At 46.7% G+C, this 15835-nt stretch overlaps 1 protein-coding gene across 3 annotated transcripts in view; it reads left to right on the forward strand.

The window, feature by feature from the left end:
• Positions 1 to 14408, forward strand: part of IL1RAP (interleukin 1 receptor accessory protein) — a 31860-nt gene extending 17452 nt beyond the window's left edge. The window contains exons 7-10 of one of the 3 annotated variants that reach the window (XM_026855113.1): positions 874 to 1022; positions 2024 to 2173; positions 3128 to 3271; positions 12562 to 14407. In XM_026855113.1, the coding sequence (XP_026710914.1) occupies positions 874 to 1022; positions 2024 to 2173; positions 3128 to 3271; positions 12562 to 13286 (1168 nt within the window). In that variant the 3' untranslated portion in view covers positions 13287 to 14407. Of the gene's footprint in view, positions 1 to 873; positions 1023 to 2023; positions 2174 to 3127; positions 3272 to 5992; positions 6903 to 12561 lie in introns of those variants that run through there. The other 2 variants (XM_026855115.1, XM_026855114.1) reach the window with 2 other exon arrangements.
• Positions 14409 to 15835: the final 1427 nt, after the last annotated feature.

Raw genomic sequence — 15835 nt, forward strand, 5'->3', positions numbered from 1 at the left:
GGTGTTGGTACAGACAATCCTATTTTCCTTTGTAAGGGAGTGTGGAGCCCCCCATTTCCCTGTTAATCAGAAACCCCTGTGTCTGCACCATGCCATGATGTGCACCAGGAGCTCCAGGGAGGAGGCCTCCAGACCCGGACAGTGTCTTGTCTTACAGAAGGATTTGAGGGAGCTTTGTTTACCAGTTCGCATCATCACTTGTTCAGGTCCTGGTGCTATTGTGGGACTTCTAAAACAGGGACAGACACAATTTTATTTAGAGGAATGTTCCCAAATAGTATATGATAGAAATGTTTCAAAAAATGGAGGCTGAAACCAAAAATGTAGTATTAGACATAGTATTGATTAGGAGGAATAGAGATTCAGTTACATGAAGAACCCAAATGAGGTTCAGAGTCCCTTTTGCCAGGTGCCGAATTAACACGAGGAAGGAAGTTGCTGCCCCAATCAATTTGCAAACCTACGTAGAAAAAGGAAAGGCAAAAGTACTGTTATCCCCGTTTTGCAAATGATCAGTTCAGGCAGAGACACACAAAGTGGCTCATTCAAGATTGCACAGGGAATGTGGTGTGGGCTCTGGATCCCAAGTTCCGGAGATCCTGTTGCTTTGTAGGCAAGAACTTCCTTTATCTCTAAAATGCAACGTGACACGGCTGCAATGAGAAAATTATGTGTGGCAAAATAAATATTAAGGAAAATCAGATAAAGGAACAGCTGCAGCTCTATTAAAATCTGAAGTATGTATTGATTTATAAATAGGTGGTTTGGGTTTTCTTTTAAAGAAAGCGTTGGATTATATCAGAGAAAGGAGTATTTGTCGCTTAAAACTTGCTGCAGTTTCACATGTGTAATGCTCTAGTTTTTCTCTTACAGTGAAATTACTAGAGATTTTGAAGACAAAACTGTCATAAGGACTCTAACAGTTGCAAAAGCCACCCCAGAGGACTTGAAACGGAATTACACTTGCTATGCCAGAAATGCCAAAGGCGAGGACCATAGCCAGGCCATAGTGCGCATGAAAGGTAAAATACTTTCAGAGCATGAGTGAAATGAGGCATGCGCAGAGAGGGCTGTCGGTCCTGCCTTGAACCTTGCCTTGCAAGACAGTAGGGGAACAAATACTTCTGCTTCTCATGACTTAATGAAACTTGTTAAATTCTTTCAGTTTTCTTTTTTGTAATTCAGTTTCTAATAAAACTCATTACATCTTGGAATCTGGTGATGTTTGCACTCACTGCTGTTCTTGTATCATGGAGTTCGCTAGTGTGCATGTCAGCTGCCACCTGAATTGCCATAAAAACAAAGTTGTCCAAGGATAGTTAGAAATTGTTTTCTGTCCTTAATACAAAGAAGCAGCAGTGGTGTGACAGACACTGTATGAGTTGGAGGGGAGCCTCTGATGTTCTGGCTTGATGTCCACAGGTTGTTCTGTTTGCAAGCATTTCAGTTTTTCTGCAGAGAACTCTGATTCTTCTTTCCTGGTAGAAAACAATCAGGCCATGGCTGGTTATATCCTTTCTGTCAGTCTGGGACAAGCCACAGGAACTATGTGTTTGATGGGAAGGGAAAATGGTGGCCATGGTCTTTATTTTGCTGTAGGTGAGCTTTGGCTGGCTCTCCTAGAAGTGAGTGATGTTGTGTTGCCCCAGGAGTTTGCATATGCTACTGAGAAGGTCACATTCGTGATCTGGCTTTGGACTGTGCAGGTGGTTTCCATCAACAGGTCATTCTACCACCTGGCTGCTCCCAGGGTCTCGTTCAGAGACAGAAGTCCAGCCTGTGCTTTGACTTGCTCTGCCAGCCCAATCAGACCTAGTGACCCAGCATGGGGGCTCCAGGGTGCCCAGCCATCATGTGTCCTGCCAGGAAAGCCTTGGCTTAGCCACCTTCCTCTGAAGAGCAAACCTGGCTCTTGGCTGTTCCTCTGTGGTGTTTGGCTGCATGTTACACAAGCTTGTTCCTGCTCTAGCTGAAGGCCCAACCTGTTCTGTAAACCAGACCCCCTATTTCTTTTTGAACCCAGTTGTAGCACCGAAGTACACGGTGGAGCTGGCCTGTGGATTGGGGGCAACCATCCTGCTCGTTGTGGTGCTGATAGTCCTCTATCACGTTTATTGGCTTGAAATGGTCCTCTTCTATCGGGCTCATTTTGGAACAGATGAAACCATTCTAGGTAAGGTGTTAAAGGGCTTACATTTATTTTATCCTGCTACAGGCGAGACCTTTTTTTTATATAGGAATTTTCATATAAGTTATTTTTAACAGTCTTCACAGCATAATGACTTTTTGACCTTCCATTTCTGTACCTGCATTCAGTTGTGTGGGTTACTTTAGAGCAAGAGGAGTCAGGCTTGGGTCAGGGGAAAGGAGAGAGAAATCCTCTGTATTCTCTGCAGAGGTGAAGCATGGATGTGTCAGGCTCCTGGGGGTACTGCTCTGCTGATGGCTAGCTGTTTCATCCAGTCTAGATGGTAAAGATAAGTCATCAAGTTTCAGTAAGTCCCTGGTTTCTCTGGTGACTCTATGTAAGGATTCACAAATCCAGAGTGATTTGCTTTAAAAATGTGGAAAGCATCCAAAGGGATGGATCTGGAAATCACCCTTTTGTCCTCAGTTCTTCCACAGCTTCCTTGTGTTACTGGGAGTTCATCTCTTGGGACTCTGAGCTGAGATTTCTTTCTCTGTGCGATGAGGAGGTGTTTAAACCCTCTCAGCCTGTGGTGTGAACCTGCCAAGGGGGTGCGGTGGTTCTCAGAGGGTGTAGGCAGGGTGCAAGTCTCTGTCTGGTGGGACTGCTCATGTGGATATAGAGCAATGAGAGGAAGCAGTGTCAGAGATGTCAAAAGACAAAAGAACCCTGGACAGAACAGGTTGGTCATTTTACTGCAATCTTGTGCCTTCAGTGACCCAGCAGTGTCCGAGTACCTGCACATTCAGTCTAGGTAGTCAAAGAGGCAGCGCTGCTGTCTTGTAACTATGGGAATCAATGTGTCTTAACCTGCGCTGCCTGGGCTCAGAGTGAGCCTTCATACCTGCTTTTCCTGTGAAGCAAGTCAAAGGTTCAGCATGTGCAGTATCACAAGTGTCTCTTCTGCTGTTTGTATTTCTCTGCACTCCCCATGCTCAGATGGGAAGGAGTACGATGTGTACGTGTCCTACGCACGCAACGCGGAGGAGGAGGAATTTGTGCTGCTGACGCTGCGGGGAGTTTTGGAGAATGAGTTTGGGTACAAGCTGTGTATCTTCGACAGAGACAGCCTCCCTGGGGGAAGTGAGTATTTCACAGGGGACTGTGTTCTATGCACATCCTCTCTTTGTTGTTCTCTGAGGTACCGATAATTGATAGGAACTGCCCTATCCAGATTAACTTTACCTGTTGGTTTTTTCCCCATCTCCATTAATGATCTCTTGTTGGTATCTTCTAATGTTTTTGCTTCATGTGACAATGTCGCAGATGCTCCAGGCCACAAAAAGGCTGTGGTGGGCAAGTGGTGGTTGTTGGTCGTTTCAGTTGCTCTCCCCAGGAGTGATGTGCAGGAGTGAGTGATCTATCAACATGAGGGAACTGGACCACTGACCTTCATGCAAACCCTCTGAGCTGCCTTAAAAAGGGATAAAGTCAAGGCTAGAAAGAAGAGAGGCAGGAAGAGTGTGATGCTGGACCAGACTGGTAGTTTGCAGAGGGTAACGGTGAGTGCCTGTAAAAACCCAGGAGCGTCTGCTTCAGGGAGATGTGGAGAGCACCGTGCCAACATCAGTGAGAAGGTAACGTGCCCTCCCAGAAGGCCTCCCACACACCCTCATTAATTAGAGTCTGTGTCTAACATGGCATACAATTAAGCTGATACGATTAAGAGTACTTTTGTTGCAGGAAGTGTGATGCATCTCTTCACTAAGTTGTAGATTTTTTTTCAGTTTCAAGCTAAATTATACCAGGTTCCAGACACAGTGTCTGCTGGAGGGATGTGGGAAATCACCAGGAATAGAAGTTTGTGAAACTCTCCAGATAGGCATACGGTCTCACAGGTGCCGCAGCAAGGGCACAAATCTAGCCAACACTCTCAGTTTCCAGTGTCCTGGGAGCTGAATTGGCTGTGTGATCCCTGGTAACTGCTAAAAGTTCAAAGCCTGAACTTTTGTCAGTGCAGACTGCCCCACTTTGAAGTCACAGACTTTGGGTCAGGACCCCACTGATAACAGAACCTGTGCTGATAAAGTCCATTGGGGTCTCTTGGGTAGGACAGGAGGGACTGATGGAGTCCCAGCCCTGCTGCGTGACAGAGGGAGAAGAATCAATCTGCATCTGTTATTTTTATCTCCTAAATCATTGCCAGGACACAGAACCTCTGAGTTTGAGGACAAATAAATGTGTGCGCCTCGGGGACAGGGAGAGAGCTGCAGTCTTTACTTCTAGAGAGGGTCTGGATGACATGGCAGGGCACCCTGCAGGCTTGATTTGCTTGATGCCAGTGCCAGGCTCTGAGCAGGTTTGCTCTGAGCTGTTCTCACCAGCTGTTCCTCAAGACGTACATCTCCCTCCTGTTCCCTCTGCCACTTCTTGCCATCCTTCCCCCTTCCTTTTGGCGGGTCTTATTTTCCTTCCAGCACAGCTCTCCTGGGGTTCCTACCCTTCACCCTCACCCCCAGAGTACTCCCATCCCTGCTCTTCGTGGCAGTCACTGCCAGCCGTAATCCAACGCCAACCCTCCAGAGCACTTCTGCAGTGGCTTGTCATTGCATTGCCACTTGCAACACTGCTGGGGCTTCACTGTTGCTTCTTAGCCAGGATTTGACTAATCTCCTTCTGGGGTGGAAGCATGGTGGGCCAGTAAATAGCTTTTGGCAGCTGGTGTCATGCCTCCAGAGTGTGCATCTGTGTCACAGGTAGAGAGTTATGTTGTCTTTGATGAAGAAACAGTGGGAGATGGATTATCCTGAAAGTTTGCAGACAGGAACTAGTCAAACGTGCGTGACAGCTAAATGAAGTTGCCTGTCAGTGTTGTTTTATTCTCCATTGTGTTTTCTGACCAGTCAAGAGACTTGTCAACGAAGTGTAGGAGATTCTGCAGCAGAGAGTGCAAGCACTGAGATTCACACTTAAAAGGAATTCTCACATTAATTACAGAAAGGTGCCTAACAGTCTACCTGCAGATGTTAGAAAATCAAAGAGGATCTACAGTTACCATGACATGTCTCCAGCTCGAAGGGTGTCACTTTTGGGACACTTCATTAAAAGTCCTCAGAGCGGTTTACTTGTCACTTCTAGAAACACTCAAATCTGCTTTCATCGATGACAGTATCAGGAAGAGCTGGATGAGTAGCAGGAGTTAGTATGGTAGTATTTCTAAAGCAAACTAACCAGTGAGTACAGTCAGGAAGGGTGTAGATACTTATTGTGTGTCTTTGGTGTGGGGAAACTGAGGCAAGTAGAGTGAAGGGGTTACTCAGAGTCATTATGGACATCTGCCAGAGGAGGAGGTAAATGTAGGCATTCAGGCTTCCAGACGCCTCTTCAGGCTCAGTCTTTTTTTTGAGGTCATGTGTTGTCCAGCTGGCAACTTTCCTGCTTTGCTCCAGAGAGCCTCCTTTTCCACTCTCACTAGAAAGAAGCTAAATCTGAGCCTACCAGAGCAGCCCTCCTGGCCGCATGGCATCCTCATAGCATCAAGTGGTGTCACTGCCATGTAGTACCGTGCCTTTTAGATGTAGCCACCTCAGGCATCTTCGTGTAGCATGGGTAGAAGGAAACACATCTGTAGACAGCCTGGGGCTTGGGAGTAGAAGATGTCACTGTATGGGGCAATGGGTACCAGCCATGGTGTAGGAGGCTCTACCTGGAATCACTTGTAGGGTTGGGAAGCACCAGTATAGTCTCTGGAGAGGGCTTCCGAGGGATTTTATTATCCCCTTCAAGAGACAGCAGGTGTCACACTAGCAGCTCAGCAGAATGTTCTCAGCCATCACTAACCACCTCAATGTTTCTTTCTCCCAGTTGTCACAGACGAAACCCTGAGCTTCATCCAGAAAAGCCGACGCCTGCTTGTTGTCCTAAGCCCCAACTACGTCTTGCAGGGGACACAGGCCCTGCTGGAGCTCAAGGCTGGTCTAGAGAATATGGCCGCCAAGGGCAACATCAAAGTCATTCTAGTGCAGTACAAAGCCATCAAGAAGAGCAAAGTGAAGGAGCTGAAGCAGGCCAAGGCGGCCTTGACTGTCATTAAATGGAAAGGCGAGAAATCCAAGTTCCCCAAGGGCAGGTTCTGGAGGCAGCTGCTGGTGGAAATGCCAGTGAAAAAAATTAGCAGGAGTTTGAGCCTTGATGGGCTCATACGTATCCCTGAAAAATGTTTGACACCATCAGAAAACAAACCAAACCCCCAAACTCCACAAGTTAGGCCAGGGAGTGGGAAGGAACTCAGGGTTTTTGCCATGAAGGACTGTCCTCTGAGCATTTCAGAGGGCAGTCAGGCCTCCCTGCAGCATTTCTATTGCCCTGGCAGTAGAGAGACCAAAGATGCATACACCTCCTCTCTGAAAATGCATGTCCTTGTCATCAACCACACAAACCCTGAGCTCAGGGGCTAAATGGGGGCTATCCAGGTGGGATGCAGCCAGCATCTTGTGGGTCCTTTCTTCTCATAAGTGGCTTCACTCCTTCCTGGTCATTGGTCCCTGTTGCAGAGGCTGGGGAACAGTTTGAAAGGTGGGTCCAGTATAGAGCCTTTCATCTATGTCCCAGCTATATAGTCCTGATCACTGTGGGATCAGAGATCTGCGTTTCAGTGGGGGGAGTGTAGAGTCTTGAGGCTCCTCATCTTTGCTCCCCACATTTCTGTAGGAGCAGATTCATTCAGATAGTTTGGCAATGTGAAATGGCTGTTACTAAAGCATTAAAAAAAAAAGAGGGGGGAAAAAAAAAAAGCTCTGCTAGGTGATATCTTTATTGTAGCATTTCTACTAATAAGTGGTCAGTCTCCGGAACTCTGCATCTCCCAAGTATCCCAGATCCTTCAGGGCTGTAATGCTCGTAATCCAGGGGAAATCTCTCATTAGTACAGGCCATGGAGCATGTCTGAGAGATGCTTCTTTGTAGAGTAAACTCAGGGACTTCACAAGCACTGCAAGGATCCCCCATTTACTACTGAACCCGCCTACTGTCTCTGCTGCTGGCTCGGAGAAAGCATCATGCAAGGTGCTGCCAAGGCCTCTAGGATGACACTGGATATGTGTCCAGCTCCCCAGGAGATCCTGCAAACTTATTTGGACTTACTGAAATCTCTTAACTCTGTCCAGCTGGGTAAGACTCTGAGGGATGGGTGAGAGAGTTTGGATTGTTCAGCCTGGAGAAGAGAAGTCTGGGGAGACCTTATTTTGACCTTTCAATACTTAAAGGGGCCTTATAAGAAAGATGGGGACAGACTTTTAGTAGGGCCTGTTTCAATAGGACAAGGGTAATCGTTTCTAAATAAAAGAGGGTAGATTCAGTCTAGATTCAAGGAAGAAACTTTTTGCTTTGAGGGTGGTGAAACACTGGAACAGGTTGCCCAGAGATGTGGTAGATGCCCCATCCTTGGAAACATTCAAGGCCAGGTTGGAGATGTCCCTGATCATTGCAGGGGGGTTGAACTAGGTTACTTTTAAAGGTCCCTTTCAACCCCAACTATTCTGATTCTATGAAGAATCCGTGTTCTCTGCCTGGGTACGAACATCACCGCCATCAGGGCTCAGGTTTAAACTAGCCTTGACTTTACGAAGCAAGTATCTACCCATGTTGTTTCCAGCCCGGAGCTGCAGAACAGAGGATGTATCTCAGCCTCCGCAATCTTTGCACAAAATGGAAATATAAAAAAAAACACTGAGTACCAGTCCCCTCCAATGGGAGGCAGCAGGCATAGGAGAGGACCTGGTGAGTTAACCACCAGCAGACAGAATTTTCAGACTGGCAAGGGGAGTGTCCCTTCCCTTGCAGGACAGACCAAAGCACAGCAGGACCCTAGCATTGACTCGTACTGTTGTTCAAAATGTTTTCACATAAAACTACAAGCTCTGGGGGTGTCTTCATACTCCTGTAGCTCCCAGTACAAGAGCCTGCCCACTTAATTGTGGAATTCAGAGTTACGCACACTAGGTGCATGCTTATTTTTTTGTTGATAACGGTCGCTCCTGAGTCACCTCTGACTCATGGCTTTGCGCTGTAGGTGTCCAGTGGGTGAAGCATATCTATTCGTGATGGCATTAAAAAAGCACTACAGTGTGGAATCTATGCACTATTCATGCAGCAGAGAGGAAGGTTTGAGGGTGTCCTAGTAAAGAGCCCAGCCTTTAACGGTGTGGGACTGAATCCTGGCATCAGTGAAACCTCTTGCTCTTAGCATCGTGTGATTAATAATGTTATTGCAGGGCAGTGGGGAGCCACAGCCATGCATGCTGTTGGGCAGGTACTGTACAAATGTGGAACAAATTGAGATTTTTTTCTCACCTTCCTCCTTATCCTCCCTGCCTCAAGTAAGCTTTGTTTTAAGCAGGTAAAATTGCAATCAGCTTCACTGAAGGTAGTGGAACTCCTCATCTGTTCAGAGGTGCTTAAAAGCCTTGCTGTCAGGAGCTTTTCTACTGTGGCTGGCTGTGGAGGGACAGAGCTGCTTCCCACACTCCAGAAAGCTTCATTTATATGAGACACCATCCAAAACCATGCATCCAAAAGTGTCATTTTGCCCAGCTTCAGCTTTTTGTTTGTGTTTTCAGCATCTCTGTAATCAGCTGCCAGATCCGCAGGCAGAGGGAAGGTCCTGGGGCCAAAGCAGAACTGTGTTAGATTCCAATTTGATTTTTTAAAAATTGACTCAAAAATAACCATAAATTAATTAACATCCCAGGCCTCACCACATCATATCTCATCTCACTTTTGGCTGAGGTACCAAGAAAACTTATGCTGATATTTTAGTAAGTCTGATTATTTTAGGAAGTTAAATCCACCTCATTTATTTTGCTGATTTTATTAAAGGAATTTTCCAAATAAATAATAGACCAGGATTTTCTCTGGCATATGTTGCAGTGGCCCTTGGTGCCATCGCAACCCCAGAACAGGATTACTGAGAGACATCAGCAGAGCATCCACAAGGCAAAAGGTGCAGTGGTCTGAAAGGGGCCTGGGCGGTCCAGGGGGGAGGAATGCTGGACAGGCTCTGCTCCCCTGGGAGCTTTACCACTGGCTTTGCTGGGAGCTGTCAGGCCAGGGGTAAAGCCCAGTCCCAGCTGTAAAGCAGATCCACAAAACACCTCAGATATACCTGCTGCTTCATCCTATGCCATGTGTGGTTTCCATTGTGGGAATCTGTCACAGCATCTGTCTAGTTCAGTTGATTCATTTGAGTTTCTGTGCTCTAACCTAACATTTATCAATATGCAGCTCATACAAAGTTCCTCATTGTTATTTCATGGGGAAACGGTGTGGCAAAAATATCTTTCCCTCTGTGCCATTTGATGTCGTGCAGCTGTTCCAAAGTTTCCCTTCTCTTTTCTGTATGTTTTTGCCTTTGTGTTATTTGGTCTGTGAAGTGTCAGTATTATTTTATTTTGCTTTTCAATAAAACATTTTCACTTTTGCATTTCAGTCCTTGTGCATTTCTCATAAGTATCATTTTCCTCCCCATTATGTCTGTAGAAGGCTGTTAAAGAATGATGACTGTGTGTAGTCCGAGCATCAGAATCATTTGGGGACATCTCCTTAGAGGGGAGCATTTTCCTGGCTGTTTCATGGTGTTCCTGCGGAGATCCTGAGGCACCACCACTGCTACCAGGGCTGTGCAAGCAGGAACACAGTAACACGCAGCATTCAAATGTCACCCAGCAGTGGATATGTGCACAGAAAGTCTCTGACCTGGAGAGTGCTTACTTGGCAATCACAAGACAGAGGGGAAGGAAACAACTCCCCTTCATTTGAGAGACCAAGCCAGGGTGTTGAACAGATCTTGTAAATTTGCCCTAATCAAACTCATTCTTAGGCTGCTTTGCCTATCACCTTCCAGGTAGTTGGGTAGAAAATGTTCATTCAGCTTCGTATTTTCTTATCCAAGCCACTTCCTTGGCTTTTTCCATTGTTTGCATGCTAGAAGGTAAGTTGAGAGAGGATACTTCTAGACCACTAGCAAAATGAATACTTGTGACTATCTATGGATTTGGGGTCTATGGGCTATGGTGTCTACGAGCCCCCAGCTCTTACTGGTCTGGGACATATGTCTATCTCTTAAAATTCTCTGTTACATCTCTGGGATGCATTAGGGGAGATAAGTAAATCAACAAAAATATCCAGTGTCTTTGTAACCATGTAGTAAAGATGGAAGTTTTAGAGTATAAAGCAGATACCCAAGAGTATCAAATTCCCAGCTCTGTTGGTACCCACCCAAAGCCCACAGCGTTATTGCTGCCAGCCCCATCTTGTGCTGTTGGTGTTTCTGGGAGGAACCCTTCTGCCTGCACACTGTGAAGTGGCCACTCAGGATTTTTCATGAGCTGGGTTTACATTGTAAACTGAACCTCCCAAGGTATCCCGGTCAGCCAAGTCTAAATGCATCCCATTCTCAGAAATAAAATCTATCTTTGGGAATTTGAGCATTTTCCTGACAAAAAAAATATTGAGTGTTGCAAATTCAAAATTCATAAAAGAAAACCATCACTGTCAGCTGAATCAATATATTTCATTTTAGCAGTGTTGGATTCATTCACGTTAATTTAACCTGTGCTTCCTGAGCAGGTGGGTAGAATAGGTGACCTCTCAGGGGCTGCTCCTACCTACATTTTGCTGTGATTCTGTGATTCCAGTTTCAAAAAGAAAGACCTTTCAAGCCAGCAAAGGAGCTTTTTCTTTCACAAGATGTTGGAGCTTGGCTGATTTCAGAATAAAGCTCAATCAGTTATAGAAAGGTTTGAATGAGGTCTAGACTCAGTAAATTGGGAGATTGCTGCCAACATTTTGTGCCTTTGAAATAGGGTGGTAAGAATGTTTCATGACATTAAGTGACAGTTCTGACAGAACCAACTTTATCATCTACTTTTGGTTTCAGTGCATCAGTGTTCTCCTGTGTGTGTTGGGGGGAAATCCCTCCAAACCTTGTATACAAGAAAAAGTTACTCCAAATAGTTTGATTTAAATTCCAGCATTGTGTTAAAGAACCAGAGTGCCTTACTTTCTCCATTAGGATATTACTGTTCAGTCATTTTCCCCATCCCATGTTCTTGGTCTCCAAATAATCTAGTGACAGTGGGTTTTACAGCTAGTCATATATCTTTGGGGGAAAAAAAAAAAAAAAAGTATTGCTCTGTACAGTATTAAAATAAGAAGCATTCAGGTGCAACACAGCGAACCTTCTGCTGTGAGATAAGGAAAGAGACAATTGCTGGAAGAATTAAGAGGTATTGCCATTGCAGGGAAGGAGCAATATTTTTATTTATATAAAATACCACTGGCAGGGAGGGATAGGAGTCTCCAGACTGAGAGATCAAGGCTTTAGCAGTGTGAAAAGTGATGGAGCAGCAGGTAGCTCTTCTCCCCAGAACAGCTCTTTGCAAGACATTCCTACAAGGCTTATTCTCACCGAGTGTGCAAGAGCTCTTAACCCCAGTACTCCCGGTCCTGCTTGAACATAACCTTGTCCTCAGGTCCACCCCCCTGCCCATCTTGGGCACCAGCACTCAGTAAGTGGGTGGGATTTTAAAGAGTTTTTACAGTTCTATAATCAGCTTGGGTTAATTTGCTAAGTGCAACAGCCCTATTAATTCCCATCATTTCTGCTGGTCACCCATTAGCCAATGACACCTTCAATATGCTTACTGCATCTCCAGCCACACGTAGAAGTCCAAGGACATCCTTCAGGTTTGCTGCTTTTCAACATTAGTAATGAAAGAGATGCTGCCCTTGCTTGGCGCTATTCCAGCTAACCATCTTGCTGAGCTTTACAAACTGCAATTAATCCCAAAACATGCTTTGAAGGACAGTATTCTCACACCCCATCACAGATAGGGGAACTGACAGAGAGGTTTAAGGCTGACATTTTTGCTTTCCAAGTCTGGAGGCTTCCATTTCTAGATGAGAGAGCATGAGAAGGAGGGAGGTGAGTCTTAGCCTCAGCAGTGTAAGCTATGTCACCATTACATGATTCCTTCACTTTGTTCCCCCCATTCAAAGGGCTGCCAGACCTGTGGGCAGGTGGTTCCTGAACACGACCTGCTCTTTATCAAATGCCTGAATTTCCCTGGGCAGCAACAATTCTGTGCAGTGAAGAAGTCATAGTACAGTCCCGGTTTATCCAGCTATCCTGGCTTCTCATTTACCACTTCAGCCTTCTCAAAAACCAACAGCAAAGTGAAAACGCTGCTACTGCTCCTGCAGTCCCTGCTGGCAGGAGCGTGGGCAAGTTGAAAGTCACTGGGCTTGTGCCAGGTTTCCCTCTGTGGGAAGGGGGGAATCTGTGCAGGTATGCTACTAAACAGCTTCCTTCAGCTTGTCTCTCCTCACTCCCTCCCCGCTTGTGCACCCCAATTCCTCTGCCCTTTCACTCTTAGATACCACTGAAGCTGTGTTCGACTTCATCCAGAGGAGCCGCAGGATGATTGTGGTCCTGAGTCCTGATTACTTAACGGAGAAGAGCATCAGCCTCCTGGAGTTCAAGCTGGGCATCATGTGCCAGAACGCCATCGCCACCAAGCTCATCGTGGTTGAGTACAGGCCGCTGCAGTGCACCCACCCCAGCATCCTCCAGCTGAAGGAGTCTGTCTCCTTTGTCACCTGGAAGGGGGAGAAGTCCAAGCGCTCCGGCTCCCAGTTCTGGAAGGCATTGCGGCTCGCTCTGCCCCTGCGCAGCCTGAGTGATGGTGCCGGCTGGAACGAGAGCTGCTCCTCCCAGTCAGACATCAGCCTGGACCCCATCCAGAGGAGAAGGAGCCGCTTGAAAGGGCAGCCTGACCCACGGGGCAGCATGGCGGGGACTTCGGCTCCTGGAGGGATGGCCCCGGCCCCTGAGTCAAAGGCCAAACACCGAGCCAAGCACTTCTTGACATGCCAGTGTTGTGGGACCTATTGCAATGGCAGCAGCAGACTCAAGCGCAAGCATCAGGCTGTGGCTGAGCCCAGGTGGGACACTCATCTCTGCAAGCCGGGCTCGGGCAGGCCCTTGGTGCAGGGGGTTCAGGGCAGAAGTCGACCTGAGCCCCCACCGGCACAGGCTCCTGCTCTCGCCCTCTGCCATTACAGCGACCTGTCGAACAACAATGACTTCTATGTACTTTAGCCAAGAGGCTGACAGCACCGCAGGTGCTGGGCTGGCAAAAGAAACTCACTGCAGCCTCAGCTAAGATATTTTTTACAATATCAGAGCCTGATGCAGTGTTGTTCGCTGTCAGTCTCATGCCAGCAAGGCGGACTGCAGCGATATCACAGGTGCTGGTGATCTGAGCCAGGGACTTGCAGCCACACGCAGAGCAACGGCTGGGGGCTGCCTGCCCGGGTCCTTCTCCTTAATTTAAATTGCAAAGTGGAGCTGAAAATGTGTTTCTCTGGTGTTGCTTTTCCCCAGTTGTGGTCATGTTTGCTGCAGGGCTGCTGCTGGGGTTGGCTGTGGGAGGGCAGGTCCCCAGCCGAGGGTCGGGAGGGAGGGGGGAAGAAGCCATGCTCCTGTCAGTAACCTCTGGAAGGGGGAGCAAGCCTGCATTTTGCAAAGGATAAAACTTTGCTGGTGAGCGCAACAGGAGCCCCTGCCAGTGCAGGAGTGCACTGTGCAGTAGGAAGTGTTATCCACTGTGGTTTAAAAAAACTTGGTCAAAAGTTTTAAGACAAGTCCCTTCTCTCTAAATAAAACTGATTTCTTTACCCTGCTGTTGTTACAAGTGCCATGGGAATTGGTAAATGCTGGAGCCTTGTTCACCAGGAGGTGCCTGGGGAGGTGGTTTGCCCAAGCTGGCTGAGGTCCCCTCCTGTTCCCAGTGCTTCCAGTGGGCTCCTGGGCTCAGTTCCTCTCCCAGCTTCACCGTATGATGAATTTGTTCTGACAGTTATGTGGCCTGTCACACAGCAAGAAAGCCATTACAAATCTAGGGAAATACGATTAAAAAAATTCCCTGAGTAGTCAATGAGCTCAGGGAGAGGAGCAAGACCTAAAACACTCACAGAAAACCTCAGGCGCTGAAGCTGAGGGGTCAAAACTCAACCACACTTCATTAATAACCGAAAGAGCCTTTGAACTGTCTCCCTGGGGCTGCTGTTTCATCAGCCGGTTGAGCTGGCTGACAGCAGTGTTTCTCACTCTTCAACCGCAATGAAAACTTCATTTGCATCATTCTACTTTGTATAATGACTTCTCTCCCCACCAAGGAAGGGTGCTAATCCTAGGATTTGGCTGCTCGCCTTCAGCTGATGCTCAGACACGCCAGACCAGGTAATACACTACATTTGTTTTTTTCCTCTGAGATAAAAAAAGGGTCTCCTTCGTCACGCTGGTCAGTCTAGTTGTTGCCTCCAAGGTTGGCAAGCAATTATTTTTCTCTGCCTTGGAAACAGGAACTGAGCCCTTGGTGTCCAGGGCCCGTGGCCCCCAGGACAGACCCTTATCTGATGTCCTCAGGTGCAGCCGTAGTGAAACTGCTGGAGCTGTGAGAAGGGAAGGGGCCACGTCTCACCCATTTTAATAGTGCTGAAGCCCAGTTATAATTCACACATCGCTTTCCTTCCCTCAGCAGCCTCTCTTCCCCACTATTGCCCTGACTTTTTCGATCTTTTCCTTCTGAGATCAAACACAGCTGATGGCTCTCCCGTTACAAGTTTCTGTGAGCTGAATCCTAACAGCCCTGCTGCAACAGACCGAGAAAATAGAAACCAAAAAACGTGGTGCTGAGTCAATCCAAATACAATAAGGGCAAAAAACACCTACCAGCTCATAGGAATTTGAAATTTAAACTCTAAAGAACTCTCCAGGCATGGATTTCTCTGTAATTTCAAGAAGACATGATGTAAATGGCTCAGAAAAGTTTTGTCTATGTGTGGCCATTCTCAGTGATCAAAGAGGAGGAGCAGGAATGAGATATTTTTCAAGAAAGCTGATAAATTGCAGAAAGCTTTGTGAGAAGTAATCAAAACGCCATGAAATGGTTAAATGCTTCCAGTTGCTTACAGCTAGATGGGGGATGGTACTGTCAATGAGTCTGCAGAGCTGAAAACACAAGTTACAAAATACAAATAATTTGCAATCAATCTACCCCCGGAGTCAGCATATTTGTTATTTGTTGGCATTTAAACAGCTTTTATTTACAGACTTTGCCCTTATTTGACTGTGGTGTTGTCTCAGTCCACTACAGCAATCCAAAGATGTAGGAGACAACAGCTGAAGCTTCTAGTAGATGTACAGAGTGATCAAATCCAGCCTTTTTGGGCAAGCTATCATCTCTTCATGAAAGAACAAATGCTAACTGGTAAGGACCATTGCTTCTCCTGTCGCTTCAACAGAGCTAGTGCAATTTTACTACCACTTTTCCTACCCACCAAACAGACCCAGGGTTTTGGCTGTTCTCAACAAATACGGAGAGATAGTGGATTTCAGTGGGTGCAGAGACTTTGCCCCCCGAGGCCAGGGTCGCAGAGCCCAAAGGTACACTGTGTTGGATGGGATGTCTCAGCAAAGACACAGGGACCAAATCCAAGAACGAATTTCCGTTGTATCTGTTTCACATCCTAAGGACGTTGCTTAGAAATAACCCAAGCACCAGCATGAGGTCTTGCTTTAGGACGAGAACAAACTCTTCACAGAGCTGATTTCTGCTCGCTGAAATTCAGTTAAAATCTGTTCAT

Source organism: Athene cunicularia (assembly GCF_003259725.1).
Source record: "Athene cunicularia isolate RWA chromosome 9 unlocalized genomic scaffold, athCun1 chr9_part1, whole genome shotgun sequence".
Classification (NCBI taxonomy): Eukaryota; Metazoa; Chordata; class Aves; order Strigiformes; family Strigidae; genus Athene; species Athene cunicularia.